The sequence below is a fragment of the Montipora foliosa genome, chromosome 1 (genome assembly GCF_036669935.1).
Source record: "Montipora foliosa isolate CH-2021 chromosome 1, ASM3666993v2, whole genome shotgun sequence".
Lineage (NCBI taxonomy): Eukaryota > Metazoa > Cnidaria > Anthozoa > Scleractinia > Acroporidae > Montipora > Montipora foliosa.
The window spans coordinates 34,843,496-34,853,495 of NC_090869.1; the positions used below are offsets into that span (position 1 = coordinate 34,843,496).

A 10,000-nucleotide genomic window follows, 5' to 3' on the forward strand; every position below is an offset into this window, starting at 1 on the left:
GCTGCAACAGTTGACCCCTCTCGCTGTGTCAACCACAACCCTCGATCCAGTACCCCAGCCAGCCACTTACACTCGCCCAGCCCCTTCAAGTGTCATGGGTTCTGTGAGCAATGAAAGCCTTGTTGCTATCATGTCCTGAATGGAGAGGATGAGTGTATCACATGACCTTCCACCTGTGCAAGTTCAGAAATTTGATGGTTCCCCTGAGCGGTATCCAGCCTTTCGATAAAGATTCAAACAACTGGTGGAAACAAGACCACTTGATAATTCAGTTAAAATGACTCGTCTATTACAGTTTTTAGAGGGACCAGCCCTACGTGCAGTGCAAAGATAAGAGCTAATGCCAGGAAGTCTGTCAAAGGCTCTTAAAACCTTAGAGGATCGATTTGGGCAGCCATTCCAAGTAGTAAGGGCATGTATTGAATCCCTTACCAAGGGGCCTGCTATACAAGCCAGTGACAAGGACAGTTTACAACGCTATGCTGATACAGCCCAAGTTACCTACGATACCTTAGAGTCCATGGGATACCTTAGTGAAATGAACGCAGATAATCTTGAGAAAGTCATTACACGGTTACCCAGGTGGATTCAGGCCAAATTTGCTGAGCATCTGAAGAGTCTTGAGCGTAAAGGACAACTGATGCCAAGTTTCAGGGATGTTGTGGATTTCCTCAAGGAAAGAGCTTATGTCTTGAACCATCCCTTCTTTAGTGTTGGATTGAACGAAGCTGCGCCTACCAGAGTCAAGCCAGTCAGTGACCACAAAGGCATCCACTTTTGTGACCATGACAGCAAAGCAGGAATCCTGCGTAACGTGCCATGAGCCCCAACGGCTGTACCGCTGTGAGGCGTTTAGAGCCAAGTCCCCTCGAGAGAGAGCTGAGTTTGTGAAGAAAGGAAAGATTTGCTTTAACTGTATTAACTCGACAGAACATACAGCTAGGAATTGCGGATCTCGTAATCGATGCCGGGTGCAGGGCTGCGGCAAGACCCATCACGCGTTACTGCATTTCACTGACACTCGCGGAAGTGCAAATCAAGGAGCCCTCTCTCAGCATCGAGAGGTTGTCAACCAGAACTTGGTGCCAAACCAAGGCACCACGTCAACTTACTCCACGTCAGCGTCAGTTGGACCCTGTGAGGTGTTGCTGCAAGTCATTCCAGTCAAGGTGATGAGCAGTGCTGGCTGTCAAATTACAACTTATGGTCTAATAGACTCGGGCTCCGACATCACGATGATTGACCCGTCCCTTGTGGAGTTATTAAACATAAAGGGATCACCCAGTAAACTTTCGCTGACGACAGTGCACAGTGTTGATGCTGAAGAAGTAGGAATGAAAGTAGATTTCAAGATTGGTTCGGTTGATAGCCAGAATGAAAACGTGATTGACGTGAAATCAGCTTGGGCGGTCAAGGACTTAACAATTTCTCTAAAGCATACCAGAGTCATAAGGTCAGTGGCGCAATGGCCACATTTACACCATGTGTGTTTTCCGGATGTGGAGAGAAGGAAGATTTCTGTGTTGATTGGCACCAACCTCCAAGAGGTTTTCATACCACTTGAGGTTCGAAGAGGCAAACGTAATGAGCCAGTTGCTATTAAGTCGTGTATTGGATGGGGCATTCTTGGTGGTTCGCCAAGTGTGCAAGCCTCTGGTTGTGTTCAAATTAATCTTATCAGTGGACAAGACGTTTCCCTAGGTGACAGATTGGAAGAGTTTTGGAAAGTTGAGTCGTATGGCACTGCCGAGAATGTAACTAAGCCCATGTCGGTAGAAGATCAACGAGCACTAAAGCGGATCAATGACTCAGTCTGCAGACGAGACGGCCATTACCAGATGGATCTCTTGTGGAAGGATGATAACCCTGTGCTACCCTACAACCGAGTACTCGCTGAAACAAGATTGCAGCATTTACTGAAACGCTTCGGTCGTGATCAAGAGCTGGAACTGAAGTACAGAGCTGTGATTTAGCGTAGCCAAGGGTTATGCAAGAAAGCTCACCAAGGATGAAGTAGGCACCATCAGGGAAACCACTTGGTACCTTCCCTACCACCCAGTAACGAATCCAAACAAGCCTGGCAAAGTGAGAGTGGTATTTGACGCAGCCGCAAGATTTGGTGGTACTTCTTTGAATGAGCAACTTGTGCGAGGGCCCACTCTGACAAATGACTTAACAGGCGTGTTAGTCCATCAAACAAAAATGGCGGAGGATGGTGAGACAAACGCGTATATACATTTTGTGGACGAACGTGACTTGTTGACTACACAGTTAAGCGATTACAATGACTTATGTTTTGAAACCTGTATCTTGGAAGGAACGAGTTATGTAACCGACAGGATTTTGAACAGAATGGCAAATGGACGACTATAGTCGATAAGTACGATCTCTCTGACTTTAATAAACGCATTCGCGGTTTCCTTTGCGGGATTAAAATATGATGACTTAATTCTTATATGGTGATAAAGTAGACAGATAGAGCTCAACAACAGTACCAAACATGAAAGGAAAACTTGAATCAAGTGTCCGATAAAAATTTTTGAATCCGCGTTATCGGATTCAAGTGAATTTGCAAAGCACGTATGTTAAATATAGCTGTCTCCTTAAAAAAAAATTTAACACGGTTTCGTATATGGCACAACCTTGAATGTGGTATCATTGGAAACTATACAATTAAGCGATTTCAGTTATAGATGTTTGAAACCTGTATCTTGAAAGGATCGAGTTTTATAAGCGACAGAATTTTGTAAACATTGGCAATTCGCAGACTACAGTCAACAAGTAATATATCGCTGACTTGGTTAACGCGTTCTTGATTTTCTTCGCGGGATTAAAATCTGACGACTTAATTCTTAGATATTCATAAATTAGACAGATCAGATATCAGACATGAAAGGAAAACTTGAACAGACAGTGCGTTAAAAATGTATGAACAAGTGGTATCGCATGGAAGTAAATTTGCAAGGCACGCATGTTAAATATACCTGCATCTTTCAGACTTATTAAACACGGGTTTCGTACATTGGACAGTGTTGAAATTGGTGTCACTGTAAACAACACAGTTAAGCAATTTGAATTATATATCTTTGCATCTTGTATCTTGAAAGTAACGAGTTTTATAGGCGACAGAATTTTGTACACAATGAAATATCGCGGACTACAGTCACAAAGTAACATATTCCTGACTTGGTCAACGCGCTCTCGATTTTCTTAGCGGACTTAAACTATGGTGACTTAATTCTATGACATTCATAAATTCGACAGCTAACGCTTTCAAACAGTACCACACATGACAGGAAAATTTTAATTGACCGCACGATAAAAATTTTTAAAACCGTAAGATCGGATGGAAGTCAATTTGCAACCCACGCGTAAAATATAGCTCCCTCTTACAAATGATTTAACACAGTTTCCTACATTAGACAAACGTAAAATTGGTATCAGAGTGAATTATACAGTTAACTGATTTCCATGATATATGATTGCAAACTGTATCTTGACGGGGACGAGTTTTGTAAGCGACAGAATTTTGTAGACGATGAGAAAGTGCGCACTAAAATGGACAAGTAACGCAATGCAACCAAACATATAAGGTAAACATATCTGGTAAACATATCTGCGTCTGACAAAATTATTTAACACGGTTTGATAGATTGGAAATTTTTCAAATTGGTATCACTGTAAACTAGACAGTTAAGCAATTCCAAGGATGTATGTTTGAAACCTGTATCTTGTAGACAATGAATTTTATCAGGCCATGAAACTCAATTTTGAAAACGGTGAGTGGCATCGTACAGAATTTGCTGCACTTTCCCTCCTCCACGAAACTTCCACGTAACGCGCGCGGTAACATTATCCGCGGGAAAATTGATATCATCTAAAAATAACCTAAGAGGGATTACGATGGGAATAGGGCCAGTATGAGGGATTACTTCTCTTACCTTTATAACCTCTTGCAAGCAGATATTACTATCCTACCGGTAAGAAAACAAACTTGACTCTGTTGGAAGATGTTGTAAATGATTTTTAACTGTAACATTATAAGCTTTGGTTCTTGCAAAAGTCAGAAGGGCAGCACACAAACGTTCTTGGACTTGCTAAGTAAAGTCAAATGTGCAATTTTAGTAGACAGAAATATGAGAGACTATACCTTTGAAGAAACTGGGCTACTGAATTTCCCTTTCTATTTTTTGGGTTGGCTTTCAACATGCCATCAAATGTTGTGAAAAGTTCTTCAAGGTTAAACGTTTTAGGCCATTAAATCTTTGATAAAAATAATTCCTCAAGTCAGTAGAATAGAAAACTGTATCTATTGAATTGCAGAAAGAACAAAGTAAACATCAACTGCAAGACAGAAAAATATTTTTTCACCAGAGATAAGGTTGCAACCTGCTCCTATCAGTGAATGTTGCTTTGAAAATGCCTCAAAAGGGTTCAATCGAATCTATGAGGTCGTTGTCAGAAAAACGTAAAGCACCAGTGACCTCAAAGGTGAAATAGTCGAGATTAGTGAGAGTACTCCAGGGCTTCAGATGAAGTGGCTATGGTCGAACTTCGCAGCCTTGAAGCATCTGTTTCACAATCTAGCACTCCCCCATCGACGTGCAATGAGGTGTGTATCTCTCTGCGTGAGAATCCTCTTAAGCCGTCAACAAAGAATTTTAATGCAAAGAGCAAGGGCCTTCAAACAGAAAAAAACAAAAGCCATGAAATAACGGTACCCCTAACACCTGTAGAGAGGCCAAAAAAACAAGATCTACCCACCTTCAGCAAGTATGCAGATGTAGCTTTTTCCACAAGTAGCTGCAACAGCTAAAACAAGCAAGCACGAAGCGTCCTAAATTCACAAAGAGGTTCTAATGAAGTCTTCGGGCCATGCAATGATTTCCTCGACAATTCCAAACTAACAATCTACCCGACGAGCTGAGCAGAACATTACTTTATTACATTTTCTTGGTATGCAGGGTCTAGTGATTAGGGATCACACACAAGATGAGGGAAACTTTTGAAACATCGAAGGGAAGACAGAGTTAATATACAATAGTGGCTGGATGATGAAAAATACATATCACACCCCATAATCAACGATCACATGGAGATAATGGGACAGGAGGAAACTCCGATAGATCGTTGATCATTTGAAAACCATTAATCGATCAATCCACTGTGGTGTGCAATTAACGAAGGTTTAAATGTAAGTAATAATGAGCAATTCAACAAATCCAGTAGATGGGTCGACGATGGGTGCACCATGTCAGGAGAGCTAACTGGTCTTGTGCAGTCGCCCGTCATGTTCGCCAAGAATTTAGATATTGCGACAAAGACGTGCTAACGTTCTAAAATTTCCCACGTGCCCTTTGCCAAAGTCAGGCATTGGATGAAGCAGGTTACATGCAAGGAGAAAGGAAAGGGGTAGACACTGAAATTCAGGCCAAAATACCATTACCTAGTTTTAAATGTAAGAGAGACCCACAAGGTGTTGGTCCGGCAAAGTGGCCAAGTAGGGAAGGTAACACTACTGTGCTCCACCCATTTGGAGTTCAACAGTATTCGATGCTTTCTTGAAACTACGTTGTGCTTCAACAGACTTTAAAACATACGTGACACCTCACACAACAAGTATGGAAAGGGGGCAAGAAAAGAGCTATCAAGCCTCAATAAATTTGACTCTTTGATTGGTCTTAATCTTAGCTACCTTCTTTTTGAAGCTGCAAAGAAGTTTATACGGCGTTGCACAGGAAAGATGCGACTCTACAGGAAGCTATTGCTACTGCAAATCTGATCCTGATCCTGTCACAGAATTGAAACGAAATAAGAAAGCCAATTTAACCAAACCAAGTGAAGAACAGTCGCTAACTCGGAGAAACGTCTTGTAGGTGCAGCAAACAGCGACTCTAGAGAGCATTTGGCAGTTGCAAAGGTCTTGCTTTGGAAAGGATGTAGTCAGTTTCAATATTCGGGACCTGCGTCACCTTTTTCATCATGCAGTAACCCAGAAAACAAAATTATCTTATGGAAATTTTCGTTGGGGTATGTCGTTGGCCTATTGTGCAATGCGCCGCTTACCCACTTTGAAATAATAGACATTCGTTACCACCTTGCAAGTCCGCAAAGGTTAATAAGATGGTACTGCTGTAACGGTGTGTCGCCCACCGACTTTACCGGAGTCGGAAATGTTTGACCAAGGTGTTAATCATCAGTCGTTTTCCCAGTTAAACAAATCCATTTCTTAATTCTTTTGAACATTTCTTTTTCTGGTTTTTGACCAGGTTTTTTTTTTCAGCGTAGATATATTTTGTACTCTGTTCCTTAAACCGGATCACTAAATTTTTTTCAAAGAACTTATTGTTCCGTGTCCTATCAGCAGTCTTTCAAAAGATTCGTCTTAGGAATAGGAACTGCAACCTTCTTGTGAACGTTGAACACCAAATGTTTACTCATCCATTATGAAAATTCCCTTGTACTCATGAAGAAAATGCGAAGAACTAGTCAAGTCTCACAAAACGACTCCTAATAACGGATGAGTTTTTTTTTTTTTTTTTTTTTTTTTGTTTTTGTTTTTTTGTTTTTTTTTTTATGGTAACCTCATTACAGTAATATAATTTACAACAACCATTACCGATAAGGACCGTCATGACTTCCAGCTGAAAGCGATGTCCGTTGTAAACGTTTATCAATGATATGGGATGATAATGGTAAAGATGCACGACAAACCAAGGGCTGCGTTCAGTCAGAGAGACAAAACACGTGTAATAATTTCCATCCACTGCAAACCGGCTGAGACCAGATCTCGCATCACAATGTTTATGTTTACAGCCATTGTAGACATCCACGGAAGACGCCTCCGTTTCCTTTGCATATCTTTTCACGAGATTTTCTTTGCTGCTTCGAGGTACTAAAGAGAAATTAGATATATCATCATTAATACGTTCGCATTTACTGTTAATTTACTCACCACTTGACTATACAATGAGATGGTGATTAGTATGACAGAACTCAGTTTTCTCAATTAGACCATGTTATCTCAATGTTTCCGCTATTACTTGAGTTATTTTCCTTATATTTTTGTTATTTCATTAGTAAGAGATATTATTTTATAAATACTGATGAAATATTATTATTTTCCTTTATCTAAGAAATCATATCTTCACCACATGCAGTGAAGATGTTATTTTTATCTTTCCATGTGACGTGAATTACGTGTCATTAAGATAACTAAAAATAAAAAATAATAAATAAATAAAAAGCAAGGTTTTCCGCCCTACTAAAATACTTTTGTGTTGTAACATAACTTTTTCTGTACTACAGTACATTAACAATTTGATGACTCAATTCGACATCATGATTAGTTAGAACTTCATAACTTTCATGTCTAGTTTTGTAACACAACATGCGTGTTTTAGCGGCTGATGACCACTTTTTTTCCATTTCAGAAATGAATAAGATAAGCTGTTTTTAATCTGAAAAATTCGTCAGTATCTATGTAATAAACAGAACATGGACACTTGGGGATACGAGTTTTGACTTCTCGGGCTGACAGTATCGCACAGACATTCACAACACTATCAGGGCTCAAAGATAAATTCATATCCCCGCGCAGCTATGTAATTATGCTCTGTTTATTTCAAATTCGGTAACTTCGCGTGTAATATAGCATAGTGTGGAGTCCGTCCCTGTCTTGCCGTCTTGACATACAAAGAATATTTTTTAAAGAACACTGTATGCAGCAAGACGAATGATACAAGCCAACTGAGGATGCGCCAGCGGTGGTGACATTTCCATTGGGCTTGGTGAACAGGAACTAAAATAGACAGAGTGCTTTCTGATGGCAGCAAAACATCAAGCACAGTCGGTACAGGCTCAAAGTCTTTCTGTGTTGTTTATTTGTTAAGAGGCTAGCAGTGGTCAACGAAGCTAACAGACCGAAGGTTGGCATTTCATTGAGGCAGTGCTCGGCTCTCTTTGACACTTCTCATGTCTTTCTTCTTTTCGTTCATTGTCGCTTTTTGTAGGAATGGTTTGGTCGAAAAGGAGAGGATAACATAAGATAATCTTTATTTAAACACGATCAATTCATCAGCCCATAAAAATACACATCACATACGCTGAAATAATTAAAATTAAAACTGTATACTATAACACTAAAAGCTGTTTTCCGTGAATGCCGTGCGTTAGACTTACGAATGTCATTAATCTTACGTTTAAATACCCCCAGAGACTCTGTGTTCCTTATATCGCATGGTAGACTGTTCCAAAATGTGGCGCTATTGTAGCTAAAGCTTTTTCGGTAATAATTAGTGCGCGGTAATGGCAATGGTAATGGTAATGATAATAAAAGCGAGGTTTTACTAAAGATGAAAGGTTTATGCTGGGATCAGGTGCCTAATTCGCTTTAGGGCCCCTATACCAGAGTTGATCTTTTTAGTTAATTTTTCGATGTGACTATGCCAATCAAGTTTATCGTCTATTGTCACACCAAGCGATTTTGTTTTTGTTTTGTTTTTTTTACAGCTTTAATGGGTACTCCTCCTGCAACGTACAATATAAATTTATAATACAACACAAGGGAAAAAATTATAATAATAATAATAATAATAATAATAATAATAATAAATAATAATAATAATAAATAATAATAATAATAATAATAATAATAATAATAATGATAAAGAAAAGAAATAAAGAAAAGAAAAGAAGAAAAACCCAAAAGGGGTAGGTGCAACGGGACTAACGTCCCATGCGAGGCACCGCCCCTAGATTAATCAAATAAAATGAATACTCAAACATTCAACAAAACGTAAAATTAATTACGAGTGGCATGGGTACGTAGGGACTAAAGTCCACGTGCAGGGATAATTGATTTCATATACTCGCAAACAGGTGAGTGCTCATTAATTTACGAACAAAAAGTTGAAAAGCAGTAGGCGAGGATAAACTGGTCGGAGGTGCTAGCTTACAAACATAGTTCCATAGTTTAACTATTCCATTAAAATAGGAGGCCTGAAAAGTTGATGTTTTGCAAAAAGGAGTACGAAGATTGAAGGAGCTACTTAGTCTTGTACGACCATGGGAAACAAAGGATACATAATTCAAAACATCTAAATCGGTACTACAGTAAAGGCATTTATAAAAAAAGACCAAATCTTTAAGTTCACGATCTAGAGAAAGTGGGAGTAAGTCTAGCAAAGTTAGCCGCTTTTTGTACGACGTCTCGCCTCTACGCGTGCGTAAAATCCACCTGCTTGCGCGTCTCTTCACCTGTTCCACCTTAGCGTTCAGAGTGACGTAAGCAGGCGACCAGACTTGGGTGGCGTAGCACAGCTGTGACTTGACCAAAGACAAATAAAGTGAGCGCCTAACAGAGACGCCAATAAGCAGGGGACAAGTACGTTTAAGCAAGCCAAGAAGCTTGTGGGCTTTCGCAATGATAGTGTGGATGTGTGAGTCCCAAGAGAGCGTACTAGTTATGATTACGCCAAGACCTTTTTCTTCTGAAACGCGCGTCAGGGCTGTGCCATCAAGGGTGTAGTCAAAAGCAATCGGAGTCTTTTTCCTAGTCACAGTTAGTACTTTACATTTGGACGTATTAAAGCTAATATTATTGCGCTGCGACCAGACGTGCATATTAGAGAGAGTGCCTTGTTTGAGGTGACACTGTTCCGCAGACGAAACATTTCGATATAGCTTTGTGTCATCGGTGTAGAGTGCAACCTTCACGCCATAAGCAGCGTTGTCCGGCAGATCATTTATGAACAAAGTGAACAAGAGGGGGCCTAAAATGCTCCCCTGCGGAATACCAGAGGTTACAGGAGACCAATGAGAAGCTGCACCCTCAAGAACCACTCTTTGTTTACGCCCAGTTAAGTAGTCCTTCAACCAGCAGAACAGTTGACCTTTTATAGCGTAAAGCCTCAGCTTTGCCAGAAGAACGCTATGATCAACGGTGTCAAAGGCCTTGGCAAAGTCCAGGTAAATCAAATCTGCCTGAATGTTCTTATCC

The 10,000-nt window shown here is 40.2% G+C and overlaps 1 protein-coding gene across 1 annotated transcript in view; it reads right to left on the reverse strand.

Moving 5' to 3' along the window:
• LOC137977330 (uncharacterized) overlaps nucleotides 1-10,000 on the reverse strand; it is a 189,015-nt gene that overhangs the window by 176,679 nt on the left and 2,336 nt on the right. Inside the window, exon 2 of the mRNA XM_068824565.1 lies at nucleotides 6,620-6,895. Within this exon, the coding sequence (XP_068680666.1) occupies nucleotides 6,620-6,635 (16 nt within the window). The 5' untranslated portion in view covers nucleotides 6,636-6,895. The remainder of the gene's footprint in view (nucleotides 1-6,619; nucleotides 6,896-10,000) is intronic.